General features: G+C 39.1%; 1 protein-coding gene across 3 annotated transcripts in view; it reads left to right on the top strand.

The window, feature by feature from the left end:
* TRPM6 (transient receptor potential cation channel subfamily M member 6) overlaps nucleotides 1-19,803 on the top strand; it is a 120,433-nt gene that overhangs the window by 73,658 nt on the left and 26,972 nt on the right. For all 3 annotated transcript variants that reach the window (XM_081505489.1, XM_081505469.1, XM_081505478.1), the window contains 7 exons: nucleotides 2,912-3,044; nucleotides 10,332-11,464; nucleotides 11,604-11,716; nucleotides 13,511-13,634; nucleotides 15,755-15,846; nucleotides 17,435-17,493; nucleotides 19,024-19,049. In XM_081505489.1, coding sequence (XP_081361615.1) covers nucleotides 2,912-3,044; nucleotides 10,332-11,464; nucleotides 11,604-11,716; nucleotides 13,511-13,634; nucleotides 15,755-15,846; nucleotides 17,435-17,493; nucleotides 19,024-19,049 — 1,680 coding nt within the window. The remainder of the gene's footprint in view (nucleotides 1-2,911; nucleotides 3,045-10,331; nucleotides 11,465-11,603; nucleotides 11,717-13,510; nucleotides 13,635-15,754; nucleotides 15,847-17,434; nucleotides 17,494-19,023; nucleotides 19,050-19,803) is intronic.

Genomic DNA, 19,803 nt, shown 5'->3' with positions numbered 1-19,803 from the left:
TAGTATCTTTTGCTAAGAGTAATTAATAGTTTGAAAGAAAGAAATGAGTAGGAACAGAATCTCTGCTTGGATTTGTAAACGCTGTTTGTCACCTGGAAAACCTGTATTTTCTCTGCTTAACTGGGAAGTCATCAGAATAGCTCCTAGAGAGTAGTAGTCCCAGTGACCCATACTTATTCCTTGTTGATGAAGATGAAATCCAAATTGAAAGGATACAGGTCTTGTGGATTAAAGGATAAACCAGACTTTGTCTAACTTATTCACTAGAGTCATGGCTCTCTTGTTCTCTGATTTACAGAATGTGGAGGTCATTCTCTATAGATGTCTCATATTTTCAGGAACTTCAACTCAGGATGCAGAAACATGGATTCTCTCTTCTTGGCAAAGCTTAACTCGACACATTTGAGATTTTTTCCTAGTTCATTTTGCTTATCCGTATCTTGACAGCATGATATAACTGTCATACTAATCGTCATAAGAGAAATTCATTCTTGTGGTTTGCAGATCTCTTGTAGTTCCTCTAGGCCCATTGGTACTAGGCCCGTTTCTAGATAACTCCTAGATATAGAGGAAATGGTATAAATCCACAATCCTTTATCTCAATTCCTAAATCCAAAATATATCTGAAAATGGAAAGTCTTTTTCTTCTTAAGTTAGAGAAAGACTCATTTGGATAGAAGAGGTTAATGGGACTAATGTAAGCCACTTATCCTCTTTATCCTTTGTAGTAAGAATACTCATTGGTTTTGCTGCAGAAATAATATGTTTAATTTCAGAATATTGCTCTAGCCCCAATTAGGGATTTTACTTCATTTATGGCATATGCATTATATTACATTTCCAAAACTAGAAAAGTAAACTTCTGAATTCTGAAACAGACTGGTTCCAAGTGTTTCAGATATGGAATTGTGGACTATTTGTACATTTTGGTGAGCCCTTAACAGGTTTATCACAAGGTTGATAGGGTGACATGCTTTTGCTCCTGATGGTAATTCACTCTGTGAAGTATTTTTCTCTTCTTGAACCACTGTACTGATTAATTTTTCTCTTCCATTTCTTTCCCTCAAGAGATTCAGCCTTTATAAGGAAGTCAAAGCATAACTGAAGTTAATTTAAAGGCTTATAATTATATTATAATTTTTCAGCTTCTGATAGAGTGCCATCCCAGAACAATTGTAACAGGAGAGTGTGAACCACTTGAGAGATCCTAAAATTAACTAGAATTTGGCCAGATTTTATAGCACCATAACAAAGAACCCTTTCCTGAGCTTACCTTGATATGAGCTCATAGGGTGATTCTGGTATAAAACTTGAGGAAATATTCTGATGGGTAGAGGTACACTCACCCTGAGTTTTAGGAAATCCTAAATTTTTGTGAGATTGCCTTTGATCCTCTGTATTCAGGATCAGGATGTTTGCACACGGGGTAGCAGTGCCACCTGGTGGACAGTTGCAAGAAAATGTCACATACTGCAAGCTGTACCTATCTCTGTCGCTGGAATTGCTCTGGGGATTGTTTGCTCTCAGGAATCCACAGAAGGTTCAAATCACACAATTCTAAAGTTCCTTACTCATACAAGATTCTTTAATGCAAACAAGAATTTAAAGCTAAGTGGGGATGGGGGGATACTGGATTTTTTTTTTTTGTACCTGAAAATTTCTTCCATACTGTAAAAATCAGAAAACATTGTGAACACCTTTTGTGGCTGAATATTTTCTTTTAATTATCCTCTAAAATTAATATTTTTGTTAATTTGAATTTTAAATAAATTCTGCTGCTGCTGCTGCTAAGTAGCTTCAGTCGTGTCCGACTCTGTGCGACCCCGTAGACGGCAGCCCACCAGGTTCCACCATCCCTGGGATTCTCCAGGCAAGAATACTGGAGTGGGGTGCCATTTCCTTCTCCAGCGCATGAAAGGGAAAAGTGAAAGTGAAGTCGCTCAGTGGTGTCCGACTCTTATCGACCCCATGGCCTGTAGCGTACCAGGCTCCTCCATCCATGGGATTTTGCAGGCAAGAGTACTGGAGTGGGAAATAAATTCTAGAACCTTTGAATTTCTAATTCTGGAGAACTTTAATGGTTCTTTCTTGTTTTTTCTTTTTTTCTCCCTAATTTAGGTGAAATGGTTGAAGGAAGAAAACATTCCAATTTTACCCTTTTTGCAACAGCATTTTTATATTTAACAAGTATTAGAAACTTGCTTAAGAGATAATGTTTTTTTCTGTTAGGTAAGAGTCAAGGTGGTATACCACATGTGATCACTGAAGTTTGATATAGATTGCATTAGTTTCATAACATCATGAAATGATGTGTCTTTTAATGAATTAGTTATTGTCAATGAAGATGAATAGCCTTGATTGGCCATTGATAATGCTAGCAATAAAATCTTTTTTCAATAGAAGAACTTAGTATATACTAACTCAGTGTCTGTATAAACTTAGTGCAACAAGGTACAACTTTTTTACACTTACTGGATTCGCTGAAACAGACATAGACTTCCTCTAACCATGATTTTAACCTGTGGGTTCCTTGTTGTCATTTTGACAGTTTAAATAGTTGGTGGAGGAACTGCCATAAGCATATAAGTATGATGGATTTTTATGTGTAAAAGTATTCTAACTTAGGAAAATTTTGAAGGTAAAGTATCTGTTCCACATGAGTCACCTCCAAACCCCCACTTCAGTTTATCAAACAACTGGGAGACTCGGCGGGGTGCTTCCAGTTGTTGGCGCATAGAGCTTCCCAGTTAGTGTTAGTGATACAGTGTGACAAGGCAGTAAACTATTATCACACACACTGTAGTTTTATCCATTTTCAACACCAGTGGAAGAAAAGTCACTCAGACATGGTTTCAGCTTCCTATGGAGGGGGAACGATGATTCTTTTTATATACTATACTTACTTCCACAGAACTCTACCTAAGTAAGGAGGATCTGAAAAAACTTCACGATTTTGAAGAACAGTGTGTGGAAAAGTACTTCCATGAGAAGATGGAGGATCTGAATTGTAGTTGTGAGGAACAAATCCGAGTGACATCAGAAAGGTAAAAGTTCTGTGTGTATTTTCACCCCCTAAACTGCTACTTAAAGCTGATTCTTACTAGAATGGTTGAAAAAAGTAGAAGGTCTACTTTTAAAACCCGAGGTTTTGAGTCTCTAAAATTTTCTCAAGTAGTGTGTAATATTCTTGTAATCATTGCACATTTATTGAGCATCTACTGGGTTCTAGACAGTCTTATAAGTTAGAGGAGATAAATGGTGGATGAGACCAGGGGCCCTTCCTTTGTAGGACTTACATTCTAGTGCATGCATGCGGAGGGGCGATGGGAATGGAGGACAAAAAAGAAATATGTAATTTAATGCCAGACCATAAAAGAGCGATGAAGGAAAACAAGTAGTATAAGGGAATAGAGAATGATGGCAGTGAAGGGTCTGCTGGAGTTGGATTGGGTTTGGTAGGTTGGACTGTCTGGGGAGCCTGGTGCAGGAGGGTCGCTTTGAGGCAGCTGAGAAGGAGAGACCTGAGGAAGGTGGGATGGTGCCCCAAAGTGGATGCAGATGTGTCCAGGAGCAGTAGGTTGGTCCTGAGGAGGGCAGGTGCAGCGTACCGGCTGCAGTGGGAGTCCTGGAGCTCTCAGGGAGCCTGACTAGCGCTTGTGCATTGAGTTGAGGGCAGTTGAGGGTGAATAGTAGAGACAAAGATCAGAGGCAGATTTTGTAAGAAGTTTACCTCTGAAGCAGGGTATGGGTACATGGTGGGGTTCTTTTGTTTCATGTGGCGATAACAAAATTAATGTGTTTGTTCCTGGAAATGGGAGGAGCTGCAGGAGCCGGAGGGAGGAAGTGATTTGCTGAGTGAAGTCCTTGGGAAGGGGAGTTAATGGTGGGGACCAGGAGAGAATGTGGAGGGTGGGTGTGGCAGAGGATGCAGCCAGGCTGCAGGAACCAGGGCAGTCATCAGTGAGGGTGTCTGTGGATGGGTGTGATTGCGGGGGCAATCAGTGCAGGAAGACCATTCAGAGTTTTGAGGAAAGAGGAGACGTGTTGGAGAAAGTGAACAAACTCAGATTCTAGTAAGATCAAAGCTGCTGTGCATGTATTACTAATTGTATTTGTTAAAATAATGAAGGATTGCATGTGATTATATACATTTTTCAAATTTAGCTGTAATTGACTTAACAATATATTAGTTTCAAGCATACAGCATGATGGTTCGACATTTGCGTATTATGAAATGATCGCGACAGTGAATCTGGTTAACATCCATCACCGTACACAGTTACAGATTTTCTTCTTGTAATGAAAATATTCATTTCCAAGGCAAACCATTCAATATCACAGTAATCCAAGTCTATGCCCCAGCCAGTAATGCTGAAGAAGCTGAAGTTGAATGGTTCTATGAAGACCTACAAGACCTTCTAGAATTAACACCCAAAAAAGATGTCCTTTTCATTATAGGGGACTAGAATGCAAAAGTAGGAAGTCAAGAGATACCTGGAGTAACAGGCAAATTTGGCCTTGGAGTACAAAATGAAGCAGGGCAAAGGCTAACAGAGTTTTGCCAAGAGAACGCACTGGTCATAGCAAATACCCTCTTCCAACAACACAAGAGAAGACTCTACACAGGGGCATCACCAGATGGTCAATACCAAAATCAGATTGATTATATTCTTTGCAGCTAAAGATGGAGAAATTCTATACAGTCAGCACAAATAAGACCGGGAGCTGACTGTGGCGTAGACCATGAACTCGTTATTGCCAAATTCATACTTAAGTTGAACAAAGTAGGGAAAACCACTAGACCATTCAGGTATGACCTAAATCAGATCTCTTACGATTATACAGTGGAAGTGACAAATAGATTCAAGGGATTAGATCTGTTAGACAGAGTGCCTGAAGAACTATGGACGGAGGTTCATGACATGATACAGGAGGCAGGGATCAAGACCATCCCCAAGGAAAATAAATGCAAAAAGACAAAATGGTTGTCTGAAGAGGGTTTATAAATAGCTGTGAATAGAAGAGAAGTGAAAGGCAAAGGAGAAAAGGAAAAAGATATCCATCTGACTGAAGAGTTCCAGAGAATAGCAAGGAGAGATAAGAAAACCTTCCTCAGAGATCAATGCAAAGAAATAGAGGGAAACACTAGAATGGGAAAGACTAGAGATCTCTTTGAGAAAATTAGAGATATCAAGGAAACATTTCATGCAAAGATGGACACAATAAAGGACAGAAATGGTATGGACCTAACAGAAGCAGAAGATATTAAGAAGCAGTGGCAAGAATACACAGAAGGACTATACAAAAAAGATTTCCATGACCCAGATAATCATGATGGTGTGATCACTCACCTAGAGCCAGACATTCTGGAACGCAAAGTTAAGTGGGCCTTAGGAAGCATCACTACGAACAAAGCTAGTGGATGTGACGGAATTCCAGTTGAGCTATTTCAAATCCTCGTGGACTTGAATCCTCATGCGACCTCATGGACTGCTGCACACCAGGCTTCCCTGTCCTTCACCATCTCCTGGAGCTTGCTCAAACTTATGTCCATTGAGTCGGTGATGCCATCCAACCATCTTGTCTTCTGTCATCCCCTTCTGCTCCTGCCTTCAGGCTTTCCCAGCATCAGGTTCTTTTCTAATGTGTCAGCTCTTTGCACCAGGTGGCCAAAGTATTGGAGCTTCAGCTCTGCACCAGTCCTTCGTTGAATATTCAGGGTTTATTTCTTTTAGGATTGACTAAACTATTTGGTTTGGTATTACAAATTTTCCCATACTGGGTGGCTTAGAAGCTGCAGAATGTTATTGCTCATAGTTCTGGAGACTGGGAGTCTGAGATCAGAGTGTGAGGATGGTCAGGTGAAGGCCCTGTTTAGGTTACAAACTTCTGAGTGTATCCTACATGGTAGAAGGTGCTAAGGAGCTCTGTGGAGTCTCTTTTATAAAATAAAGCATTAATCCCACTCATGAGGGCTTCATCCTCATAATCTAATCACCTCCCCAAAGCCACATGTACCAACACCGTCACTTTTGAAGATGAAAGTCTCAACATATGAATTTTGGGTGGGGACACAAACATTTAGGGCGTAGCAGAGAGGATAAATAAAGACATATTTAGAGAGGACAATTCATGAGATGAGTTAAGGATTGGATGTGGTGATAAGGGAGTAGATGGAGTCCAGGAAGAATAATATCTAAGGCAGGGTAATGAGGTGAAAGGTGGCACTGCAGAGATAAGGAATGCAAGATGCATGGCAGAGCCTGAGGCAGTGGGTAGAAGCAACGAGGTTTAAGTTTGTTGAGCCTGAGATTCTAGTGGCATATTTAGCCAGAGATGTCTGGAAGGCTTTACATATATGGCTCTGGAGTCCTAAGGGCACAATTTGAACAGGAAATTTGGAAGTCACCTGCCTATTGTAGGAAAATAAAACTATGAGAGAGGAAGCGATTATGCTCAGGAAGCAAGTGGAGTGAGGAGACTCAGTGGGTCTCACCCTGAGAGGTGTCAACAACTGTGTCATGGGCTGAGGAAGAGGAACTCGTGGAGAAGACTGAAAAGAATTGATCAGAGGAGAATAGTGAAAACTAGGAGGAGGTAATGTCATGAGTCAAGTGAATACAGAGTGAAACTTGATGATCGTAATGATAGTAAACTGAACACCAGTAATCATCATATGCTATTACATTTTCTTCAGTTTTTTCTTGGTATTTGAGTAGAGAAGGATTAGATGGTAGATGGGTAAGTAGCTTCTGAAAAAGATTCTAGATGCTTTCAAAGGCTCTAGTATTTGATTATGAAGCCCTAATTTAATTTCAAAACACAATCGATCAGTTTTCCTTTTTGATAGAGCTATTTCACAAGCCCTCTTTTTACATGGTGGTCCTTATTGAGGTCGTTCTGAAAATGTTAGTTGCTCAGTTGTGTCCAACTCTTTGTGACCCCATGGACTGTAGCCCACTAGGCTCCTCTGTTCATGGGATTCTCCAGGCAAGAATACTGGAGTGGGTAGTCATTCTCTTCTCCAGGGGATCTTCCTGACCCAGGGATCAATCCCTGATCTCCTGCCTTGCAGGCAGATTCTTTACTGTCTGAGCCACCAAGGAGGGAAGAATATTTTCTGGCAGTAACTGAGCAATAGTTTGAAGAGGGAGGGAAAAGACATTAGGAAGACATTTGTATGTTTGCCTACCTCTGAAGAAGAGATTATCTGTATCCTTACAGAGTTAGGTGAATTGTAAAAGTGGAAAGAGAACATATTAAGTCTGTTTTATATTTTACTTTCTCTATTTGGAATGCTGGCTACTTTTTGTCCCTAGTGATGTAAGCCGGTGTTTTCTCTCTCTGTTTTATGTAATAAGTTGTTAACTAGGGATTTTTCCATAGTAAGCATGTTTGGTTACATTACATTTGGGAAGTTCTACATCTTAAAAAAAATTTTTTTTTAACTATCCCATTGAGCAATGTGACTCGACAGAGTTATAGCTTGAACAGGTCCCATCATCGTTTCATAATGATACCTTACTGAGAAACATTTGTGAACAACTCCAGCATGGAAAATGTGGGTGCAATTCATTCATCCTCTGTGGGACTCTAGCATCCCAATAGGACTTTGCCTGAGTTGCTGAGATGTGCTGGACGGCAGTGGTTAATGCCATTGACTATGGAGTTGCACGCTCTGGCTTTGAAGCCTCACTCTTTCACCGACCATGTGATGGGTCATGTGATCTATATTCACGAAGGGATAGTAGAATGCCTACCTTATAGGGTGGTCATGTGGATCAAATAAAATAATGTATAATGCCTGGCACATAATGAGCACTTAGGAACACTGTGATTATCATGATAATTATAATAATACTTTCTATAATTTCATTTTACAATATCTAGTCCAGAGACCCACAATGAAACAATAACCATACTGGTCTCCCCCTCACTCTCAAACCTTGCACAGAAGAAACAAAAATTACGAGAATTTCTTTTCCATGTCAGAATGACTAAAAGACTTGATTAAATTAGTGTAGATCATGGTTGAGAAATATAATTAAAGTATGTTTCATAGGACATTGAGCTTTAGAAAAGAAGTGCGTGTGAAAGCAAGAGGACCTGATTTGAAGGTGACCAGGTTTTTGCCTAACAGTCTCTATTGTAGCAGGTTACCTGTGGCTCTGAATACTTGTTGGTGTCTTTTGTATCCTTTTGATGGGGCTGCTGCTAATGGAACTTAATGAGTCTCCAATTACTGTTGTTCGGACTGTACTGTTTTTGAATTAGATGAAACAGTGCGCTAGATGGAGAGACTCTAATGAAGCATATTTGGAAGTGAATATACATATATTTTGTGCTCTTTTCCTCATCATCCTTGCCAATTCTAGTTTTACAGGTGCCAGAAGGTCAGGAAGCCTTTACTAAGGCTCTATGGAGTTATAGAAGTTGAAGTAAGAGAGGGCTTCACCCCCCTAGATGATAATAAAAATGGAAAATACCGCCCCCTTTATTCTTTCATTTCTATCTGCAAAGATTCCAGAAAGAAGGGGAAGATTTCTCTATCCATGTGACCTGAAATATATTCTAGACAGGGGACATCTAACACTATTTTGGAAAGTGCTTCCTAGAACTGAGTGCCAAGCTCTTCATGATATAATCAATCACTGCTTCTCCCAGCCCCGAAATAAGACTGGGAACAATTTTTTATTTCTGCATATGGTGATGTGAGTCATGAAACTGTTGACTATATTCTCTCCCTTGCTACTTTTCACTTTATTTCTTTTTATCAAAGATTTTTATTATTGAGAAATTGGAAAGTATACTCCTTTCTGCAAAGGAAAGAATGAAACAGAGGGAAAAAGGAAAGAAAGAAAAATGTCATAACTGTATTAATTTTCTGGGCTGCCATAACAAGGTGTTTCCCAGGTGGCTCTAGTGGTAAAGAACCTGCCTGCCAATGCAGGAGACAAAAGAGACCTGGGTTCAGTCCCTGGGTTGGGAAGATCCCCTGGAGGAGGGCATGGCAACCCACTCCAGTATTCTTGACTGGAGAATCCCATGGATAAAGGATCCTGGTGGGCTACAGTCCATAGGGTCATAAAAAGTGAGACACAACTGAAGTGACTTAGCACTCATGCATGCATACCTAACAAAGTACCAAAAATTTGGGTGTCTTACAACAGAAATTTATTATCTCACAGTTCTGGAGGCTAGAAGTTCAAAATTACAATGTTTGCAAGTCCATGCTTTCTCTAATGACTCTAGGGGAGAGTCTTTCCTCACTCCTTCTAGCTTCTGTTGTTTGCTGACAGCCCTTGGTGTTCCTTGGATTGTAGATGCATCACTCCAGTCAGAAGGTAATTGTCTTACACTGTCTTCCCTCTATGTCCACATTTCCACTTTTTATAAGAATATGAGTTACACAGGTTTATGGTGTACTTTAATGACCTTATTTTAACTTGATTACCTCTGTAAAGGCCCTCCCTTCAAATAAAGTCACGTGCTAGGAATACTGGGGGTTAGGATTTCAACTTATCTTTTTTTGGGGGTGCACAAAACAAAACCTATACCCATATAACAGAGATAGATATAGATATATTTTCTTTGTTCTTTCTAAATCTCTAAATGAAATCAATTGTTAAATTTAATTTGACTCTACGTGCAATGTACTTTTCTACTTGCATAACTGATGATGTCTTATGCTGCTTTTACTTGAACCACTGGTTCAATATTATAATTTGGGATTCAAGTATTCAAAATCACTTACGAATTGCCTCAGGCTTTCTCTGATTGTAGGTCTCTTAAAATGGGTTTTGTTTGAAACCTGGGATGCTTGTTTATACTGTAGACATGGAATTTTATTTTAAAATATTTATAAACTTTTTCTAATTATGTTTTTTATTATTGATTCTATTTGTATCATTCTGGTTTCATCCTCAGGATTTCCTTTCTCTACCAAAATAGCACAGTGCTTGATAATAGGGATATTAAAATGTTTGTCATGTAAGTTAATGAATATATTAATGAATACAAATAGGCTGATTGATGAGATGATTGGAAGGATAACTAGTAGAAGCTGGAAATGTGGTTCTGAAATACTGGAGAGAAATAAGGGCTAGAAATACAATTTTTAATTGTCCTTTTTCTGGTGATAGTGGGAATTATAGGAGTGGGTGAGAGCACCTGGGATGAGAGTACCTACTGGATAGAGAAGGCGGAAGACAGACCTAACACAGGGAAGCTCTTAGACTAGGGAGCCACCTAGAGACGGAAGCAGAGCAGGAGGGAGGCCAGTTCCCATTGGCTTACTGGATTTATTGGTTTTCTCCCTCCCTTTACCCTAGGGTTACCGAGATGTACTTCCAACTGAAAGAAATGAATGAAAAGGTGTCTTTCATAAAGGACTCCTTATTGTCTTTGGACAGCCAGGTGGGACACCTGCAGGATCTCTCTGCCCTGACAGTGGATACCTTAAAAGTCCTTTCTGCTGTTGACACCTTACAAGAAGATGAGGCTCTCCTGGCCAACAGAAAGCATTCTTCTTGCAGAAAACTTCCCCACAGCTGGAACAATGTCATCTGTGCAGAGGTTCTGGGCAGCATGCCACTCTCTGAGAAGAAGAAGTATCAGTGTTACAGCATGCCCCCTTCTTTGCTGCGGAGCCTGGCCAGAGGCTGGTATCCCCCACGAGGGCAAAAAGGGCCCTTTCTTGAGATTACAGATCAAGAACTCTCAAATGTAAGAGGTGACCAAGGAGAGCAAGAAACAGAAAGTCGTGTATTTGCTTCTAGGGTGATGCTGAACAGACAAGCATACCCAAAGTATAGCCAATATCTCCTGGTCCCTTCTTATCTAGAACAAGTTTCTTATTCTGCAAAAACTGACTTGCCTCTGTCCAGACCATCTGCGGAAGCGGGTACAGATGCACTGACAGCTGAACACGTCAGCCAGACTGAGGTCCCTGTTCACCTGATGTGGCAAACCCCGGTGGTCTCAGCCCATGGCCCCATGGTGGAATCCAAGGAGCAGTGTGAGTCACTTGCTCAGATACCAGCCAGACCAGACGAGGGGGAACAAGTGCTCCCCACTTTGATTTGCACACCTGCACCCACGAGAGTGACCTCCCTCCCTTCCCAAGTCAAGAGCCTGCAACCTGGAGGTGGATATGTGAACTGGGCATTTTCAGAAGGTGATGAAACTGGTGTGTTTAGCACCAAGAAACAATGTCAAACCAGCATGGCCTCCACTTGTAACCATGACTCCAGACAGAGTGAACATGGCCAGAGGCAGATCCGGGGCAGATCCCTGTCTGATAACTCGGCAAGATTGGCCCAGAGGAATTGCTCCGAAGTACTTCCACCACTCCAGTCAAACACATCCTTTCGAATTAGTCTGCTTCGGAAAGACAAGCCCTTCACTGGGAATCAGAGCTTGAGATTACACAAGGAGGAGAAGTTGAAGATCTCTAAGATTAAAAGTAAGAAGTAAACATTTTAAAACCGGGATTAAATTCTCACCTTGCTATCATTCTCATTCTCCCCATTCTCTCAGTCCTGTAAAACAAAATGGTTTCACATACTGTCTTAATTGTCTCATGTAAATCATTTCCCTTACAGATCTATCAAAATTCTCAGAGATAGGACAGTCAAAATGGATCAAAACAAAAATACTAACCAAGAATAGGAAACTGTCAAAGAAAAAGAAGAAAACACAAGGACTACAGGTGCCAGTAAGTGCCTTTTATGTTTTTGGCAACTGAGGTAGTATCCTATCGTAGCTTGATTTCTCTTTATTCTAAAGTGCCAAGTACACAAAATAACACTGTCCTGGAAGGAACGGAGATGTAAACCTAAGAGTCAGCAGAGCCGATTTGCAACAATTCATTTATCAACTCATATGTTGAAGGACTTTTGTGTTATTTTCAGTTTTTGGCTATTCCAAGCAAAGCTCTTAAGAACATTGGTGTACAAGTCTTTGTGTGGACATATGTTTTCATTTCTCTTTGGTAACTAAGAGTAGAATAGTAAAGTCATATGGTAAGTATTTGTTTAATTTTAGAAGAAACTTACATTGCCACCAGTTTATGAGTAGTGGTTTATGAGAGTTCCAGTTGTCCACATCCTTGCCAGTCCTTAGCAGGCTCAGTGTTTTTGATTTTAGCATATTAGTGAGTGTACAGTGGTATCTCACAGTGGTTTCATGTGCCTTTCCATAGTGACTAGTGCAAAATCACCTTTTGAAGGAGACCTAATGTCTATAAAGAATGTGCTTCCTTCAGGGAACACGTGATGAGTTGCTGGGATCCCATAAAATATGAGTTTAGAATTATGTTGGGAATAGTTAAAATGGCCAGAGTTAAAATAAGAATTACTGACTGAGCACAAGTAGTAATAACTTGTTTTTGTTTGTTATCTGGTAGTTTGTCAATTTATCTCATTTCTCCTCTGCCCCTGTGAAGCACACGCTGCTGCTGCTGCTACTAAGTCTCTTCAGTCACGTCCAACTCTGTGCAACCTTATAGACGGCAGCCCACCAGGCTCTGCCGTCCCTGGGATTCTCCAGGCAAGAACACTGGAGTGGGCTGCCATTGCCTTCTCTGGTGAAGCACATGAGGCAGCCATTATTGTTAGCTCTCTGTTATTTTAATGGTGAAGGGAATGGAGCTCATAGACATGAAGTGATTTGCCCAGTTCATATAGTTTCTAAGTGACAAGGATAGAATTCTAACTAGTTCTTTCAGACCCAAGCTTTATGTTTTTGTTGTTTTGCTTTATACCAGTGGTTCTTAAACTGTGGTCTCCCATCAGCATTACCTGAAAACTTAAGAGATTCAAATTTGCCCTCTTCTCAGACCTACTAAGGGCTTCCCAGGTGGCACTAGTGGTAAAGAACCCACCTGCCAATTGCAGGAGACATAAGAGACTCAGGTAGGATCCCTGGGTCTGGAAAATCCCCTGGAGGAGGGCATGGCAACTCCAGTATTCTTGCTTGGAAAATCCCATGGACAGTGGAGGCTGGCGGGCTACAGTCCATGGGGTTACAAAGAGTCATAAACGACTGAAGGAACTTAGCACACGTCCACAGACCTACTGAATCACACACAGATCCTGAGGGTGGGGCCCAGAAATCTGTGGGTTTAACACAGTCCTGGGTGATTCTGATACACACTCAAGTTTGAGAAACCCTGCTCCCCACCCTAGTTCTCAGTCATGACTGCAAATAGGAAAGTCACATGGATGCTTGTGTCCTGCCAGCACGAGTGATGGAAGTTTAACACTTCCTGAGTGATTTTAATGTGCAGCCAACATTAATAACCACTGTTCTTCAACATGTGGTTGTTTTTCTGTTGCTCAGTTGTATCCAACTCTTTGCAACCCCATGGACTGCAGCACACCAGACTTCACTGTCCTTCACCATCTCCCAGAGTTTGCTCAAACTCATGTCCATTGAGTCAGTGATGAATGTGATTTGGAATGTATTCAGATTAATGTCACTCTGTTCCAACGAGTGTCTTTCTCTCCAGGTCATAACAATCAACAACTGCCCTCAAAGTGACCAAATGAACTCAGAGCCCAGAGAAAATAAGATCTCAGAAGCACAGAAGGTCAGCAAGAACTGGATTCCAGTGTCCAAATTTAGTCAGCTAGGTATGTAACAGTCTGCATTCTTGAATTACCCAAACCCTGGTAGTTTCCTCAGGATATGGTCTTTAGACCAGTGGGGGTCCCTGCTGTTCTTTCAAATGGAGATGAGAGAATGAGAAGGGGCCACACTTTCTTAGAAAAACAGCTCTTTTCTGCTTTTAGTTTTTATGCAAGAGATGCAATTTGCATTTGTTTAATGGGATAATTGTCACAATTCACAAAAGAAAAATTAATTAAAATGTAGATAGTCTCCTATTCAGATCTGTTGAATCTGCATCAAGGAGTATTCATTTAGTCTGACTTATGGGGTGGAGTTGTCTAATGTTATAAATTCTTAAAAGTTCAGGTGACATTGATATGGGCCCTTACACAGAACTCAGCGGATTGAGTTGTAGTTGGTTATTTACAACTGCTCCCGTATAGTGTTTATTCCACTGGCAAGATTCCCTTAAACTTAATAGTAATGATGTTTGTAGAGTATAGAAGACAGATCAGTGAGCTAGGAATGAAGACTGTGAGGTAAGCATAGACTGTGAAATAAGCCTGGACAGACACGTTGAGGACATATTATGAACAGAATAGGTAGCAATGAACTGAACGTTGAACTTCTTACATTTGATACTAAGAGACCCTTACTAATTTTTAAACAGAAGGGGCTATGTGGTTAGCAAGTCATAAATATTTAAAATTATTTGAAGTGCTAAACTTAAGGTACGTGTGTTAGTTTTAGATATACAACATAATGATTTGATGTATGTCTATGTTGCAAAACTAGTACCACAATAAATTAACGTCCATCACCACCTACAGGTACAATTATTTTTTCTTGTGATGAGAACTTTTAAGCTCTATTATTTTAGCCACTATATAGTATTGTTAAACTATAATCACCATGCTGTATATTACCTCCCCAGGTATTTATTTATCTTGTAGCTGGAGTTTGTACCTTTTGACCATGTTCTCTTATTTCAAAAAAATTCAAACTGAGAAAGATTGGAGTGGCAGGAAGGTTCTGGCAAAGAATCTCATTCAAATCTAATGATCAGAAAGGAGGAGAAGACCTAGAGAATTAGGCTAGTTCCGGGTGTTTGGCTAATCCGAAGACTTCAGGAGGCCTAGTGTCTGGATCCACATTCTGGGTTGAGAACTTTGTTTTTTTACAAACTTGTCTGAGTTAAGAATTGAAAAAGAATTAAAGAAATTTTTTGAGGTTGCCCTGTCAGATAGCTCCTTCTAAACACAAAAGGTAAAGTTTTGAGGAAATTTATTATGAGAGGAAAAGCATAGTTTTAGATTTTCATAGAAGTATTTTATTTTAATTGTAGTACTGTGCTATCATTAAGATCATATTTATCATAATTTTATGATGTTATGAGAAGTATCATATATACAATTTTGTGATTTTTTTCAGTAGCTTTTTTTTGCATTTCCTGTATACTTTTTTTCCAGCACTAAATAGTAGGAAAAAATAACAACTACTTTTAGCCAGGGACTTTTAATAAGTATTTTTCTCAGAATTAATCCAACCAAATATTTATTAAACTATTATTGAGTGCCTACTATATGCCAGTGACTTTGTAAATACCAGGTATAAAAAAATATTAACAATAATGATCCTTGTTAAGTTTTTTAAAGAAAAGGCTAGAAATTAAAACTATTTGCTGGCATTCTTTTCTATCTTTCTTTTGTCTTTGATTTTGTCTTCTTTTTTAAGTAGCCTATAGTAATGCTTGATTCTGCTATTAAGGAAGAATTACTAACAATTTGGATCTCAGATTTCATGTATTTTGAATAAATCATGGATGACAAGTTTCAGGGGAAAGTGAAAATTACTAAAGGTATTTCATAGGAAGATAGGGTATGGATAAGTTAATTATTTGATAGAGAAGTATTAATTGTTACAAACATAAGGGTAACTATGGAAGAATAGAAATGGGGTAAATATCTTTCAACCACTTGAGTAGAAAGGACAAAAGAATCTTGGTAAAACTTGCTTAAAAGAGAAAAGAAAAGTATATTCCAATTTAGATAAATGCACAGTGTTGAGATCTTTTATTTGTACCTGTGATTCACATATAACACATTTTCATGTATTCTCTATTTTTTTCCTTCCTTTTAACAAGGTCTAGAATCTTACATGTATCAGAAAATGAAAACTAAAGAAGCTGAACGACATCCTATACAAGTCAGTGATTATGTAAGGCAGTCTCAAGAGGTGAAAGCATTTTCTTTGATATGTTAAAAGCTCAGTTTTCACCCCCTCTCCTCCCACTTTATTCTTTCTTTGTTGTTCTCTTTTTTGCTATTTATCCATCCAATAACTTATCCTGAGCATTTTAGCATGAATGAGAAAAAGTTTAGGAATTTTTTAAACTGTTTTCAAATAAATAAAAGTTGCCACATGGAAGAAAAATATCTCTAATACACTTTTCAGAGGTAGAGCTAAAAAAACAACATATATGAACTACTGGGAGACAGGTTTCAGCCTGATTTGAGAAGGAAATTTTACCTTTTGCAGCTTTCCAGAGATGGAACGGTTTATGTCACAGTAGTTGATGTCTCACTTAGTGTGGTTAGTTAAACAGGCTAAGCCAACTTCTTTGTAGACATGTTGGAGGGGATTTGGACATTTCAGAGTAAAGGACCTTCAGTGTTTCTTCAATACTGATTTTTCAGTCTGTTTTTCTTTCCGTCTACAAATATGTGCTTGTTTTATTGCCACCCACCTTGGGGGAAGCATAATCTAGGTAGACTAGCCACCACCTCCCCGCTACCCCCAATATAATTTTGATCTTTGTTTGACTATTACCTCTATGACCTTGGAAAGTGTATACAAATCACCTATATGAACATATACTAACAACCTCAGATGTTCTTATAGGACTGTAATCTGTGAAACAGAATACTACTTGAAGGTAGTCAGGGAACTTGTCTGCCCTGTCAAATCCTGGCTCTTCCACTTGCTAGGTCTCAAAGTTATACATATCAATTAACCTTATGAGCTTCACCAGCTGCATCTCTAAAATGGGGTTAATGCCATCCTTACCAGTTTAATAGTGGATAACAAGAATAACACTAGTGAAAATGCCTAGAGTAATGCTTGGAATGGCTTCACTCGTGGCTCAGTCGGTGAAGAATCCACCTGCAATGCAGGGTTCGATTCCTAGGTTGGGAAGATTGGGAGAAGGGAATGACTACCCATTTCAGTATTCTTGACTGGAGAATTCCATGGACAGAGGAACCTGGCGGGCTACAGTCCATGGGGTGGTAAAGAGTCTTGACACGACTGAGCAGCTGAGCATGCACGCACACACGGTGCTTGGAGTATACTAGATTTTAAGAAATAATTTGAATCTAAATAGAAATAGAATGAGATATCTCCATGGTAACATTCTGAATAATCATTAACTGAAACAATGATCTGACGATTGGGCATAACAATGTAATGATCAATGTTTCCTGTCAACTTTGACCTCCATTCCTTCTTTCACGTCCTTAACAGATGTTATATGTTCACTCTCAATTTTGTAAAAACCATTATATATTACAGTTTCTCTTTGATGTCCCCATAAAATTCTCTCTGTTAAGGCTGGTCACCACATTGAGTTACTCATATATTTGTGCTAATATTATTCATCTTTCCAGCTTGAGTTTTGATACTTAGTAAAAGAAATAATTGAGCTAGAGGAAGGGAAAAGAAAACAACCATATCCTCCAAGGAGTGTGTTTTGCAAATGTGTTGTTGGAAGCTTGAGGTGGGAGAAAGTTGGGTGAGCATGTAATGATCTTTTCCTTCTGCTCAGGACCTTAGCAAAAGCTCTTTGTGGAATTCCAGGAGCACCACAGTCAATACAAAGTCTCAGTGAGTATTTCTGAATGTCTGTCTTTAAGCATCTTTGGCTTCTGTTCTTTTTTTAACTGGACTAGGAACCAAGGTTTAATTGGGTCAGAAAAGGAGAAAAAGAAAAGTGTGTCCAACAACAATAGTTTTCTTTTGTTAGCAAGAATGACAATTAATTTATTCTCCTAGCTTTCCTGTTTTTGGCAACAAGATCTCACCTTAGTGCCTTTTAAGAATATAATGAAACATGTACTATTACAGCAAATTAACCATTTTGTCTTTTTTAGTGTCAAAAAAGCACACATGAAATAATAAGTGTCATATCTTTTCTGATGTGAAATTTGCATAAAAAAGTAGGAATAAATCTATCTTAACTGAAAAAAAGACTTAGAGTGAAGACTAGATAGTTCTTTCCCTTAGTTTTTTTTCCCCAAATATTTCTGTTTAGTTTATAAGATGGATCTTTCTAGTTTCTCCTTAATATCCTAAGGGTTCATCAAAGCAGTAACAATTTGAGAAGGTGAGACAGGAGGACAGGGCTAGAGAGAGCAGATAGAGAACTCACATTTTTGTAGACTTGAGACTCCTGGATTTTTATTATTCAGAGAATATTTGAACACCAGCCAGGCAGATTATCCTATTTTGTTTGTAGTTTTTTATGGACTTTTCCAGTTACATCATCAAATTGACTATTCTTTTAGCTAAAGGAGCAGAATTCAAAAGCATCTGTACTCTACAAAGGGGCCATTGATGTCAGGCAGGTGGAATATGATGGTCAGTTTGCAGTCAGCTGTGTTTGAGATGGCCTTTTCTCTGAAGCTCCCATCAAGGTCTCTCTGTGCAAGCCTGCCTCTAGAATTAATGTGCACATGTCTTTCTTCTCCCAAAGGTTCAGTAGTTTGTGCTCATGCAGAGTGGTGGGTTATTGCAGCATGAAATTAAACAATAATTGTAATTGTACTTTCTTCCCCGAGGACCTTACGTTCTGGAGATATTCTTTGCATGCACTTATTTTGACTTGCCCATGGCCACTTGTGCACTTGAGCAGGGCACGTAACCATTTAAAGAGAGCTAATTTCAGCCTTGAACATTTAGGGATCACGTGGGCTCATGAAACTGATTTGTAGGCTTGTCCAGAGACATTCATAGACTCATTTGTAGGCATCTGCTTTGCATAGTTCAGGAACCCTTTAGTTTAATTGATCCAGAAGAATACAAATACAGTTAAATCTTATATATGTTGTGTGATCACACAGCTAATTAAAAACAAAAGCAACAACTGCTTTTCAGTTAGCTTGGGGCATACACAATAAACGATTTACATGCATATCTGGTGCTCGTTTTTCTATGAAAATAATTGTAGGACTGTAAACTGTTTCTCTAAAAGTAGGGGTCAGATGTAACTGATACTCTTCCTTTAAAGTAATATATACACATGTATATACATATATGCTTATAGACTCTGTATTATTTACTGTTTTGCACACTTTTTCTATCTTTGATCATTGAAAAATTTAAGCATTATCTAAACAGCTTTAATTTTTCAAACAGGTTGAGAAGTTCAAATGGAGTTAACAGTAAGTTTTTATATTTTTTCATATTATTATTGGTGAGGTTTACTCTCCTGCTGAGATTTTTAGTTCTTGAAATCCTATTTGTGATTTTTGTCTACTATACAGAGTATCAAATTTGGTAAGAAAGTTTTTGAATGTCTTTCCCCAGATAAATCAGGACTGATATCTGGTTTAAAATTTTTTGGAGTAACGAATTTTCAACCATGATTTTCCAGTGAGTGAGAGTATAGTCACTGAGCTCATTTAGACTGCTTGACAACTCTTATGTGATGTTTTAACACATTGCCCAGTAAGAACTCGAGATTGTATGTAGATCTTTCCTTAGTGGCTTCAGTGGGACTCTGTGCCCCTAGTGGCTAAGTAGGACCAAGCCTGCTTCAGTGAGACACCTCCCTCACTGAAACCACTCTCTATAGCTACTTTCAGATTTTATCCCTTTCTGTCTTCTTGACCCTTTGATACACATCAGACACCTTCCTCTTCTGTGGTCTTGTTCCATCTCAATTTCTTGTATTTTCAGTACATTCTTTGCAGTTGATTCCTTCTCCACCTACAAAAAATTTGTCATGTACAAAAGAAAAATATAATCCTTTTCTTGCTTTTACCTGGCTTTCAGACTGCCACTCTTATTACTTAGCTCCAAATTAACTGAAACAGTGTTATTCCAGAAAGGAACAGTCTTTTCTGATGATCTTACCTTTTACCCAGCACTCCCAAAGGGAGGGAGTTTTGTTCCTTCGCTTATCCAGCAGCAAAA

The sequence above is a fragment of the Giraffa tippelskirchi genome, chromosome 1, assembly GCF_054371585.1.
Source record: "Giraffa tippelskirchi isolate mGirTip1 chromosome 1, T2T-mGirTip1v1.2.pri, whole genome shotgun sequence".
NCBI classification, from domain to species: Eukaryota; Metazoa; Chordata; class Mammalia; order Artiodactyla; family Giraffidae; genus Giraffa; species Giraffa tippelskirchi.
This window is presented reverse-complemented; position numbering and strand designations above follow the sequence as displayed.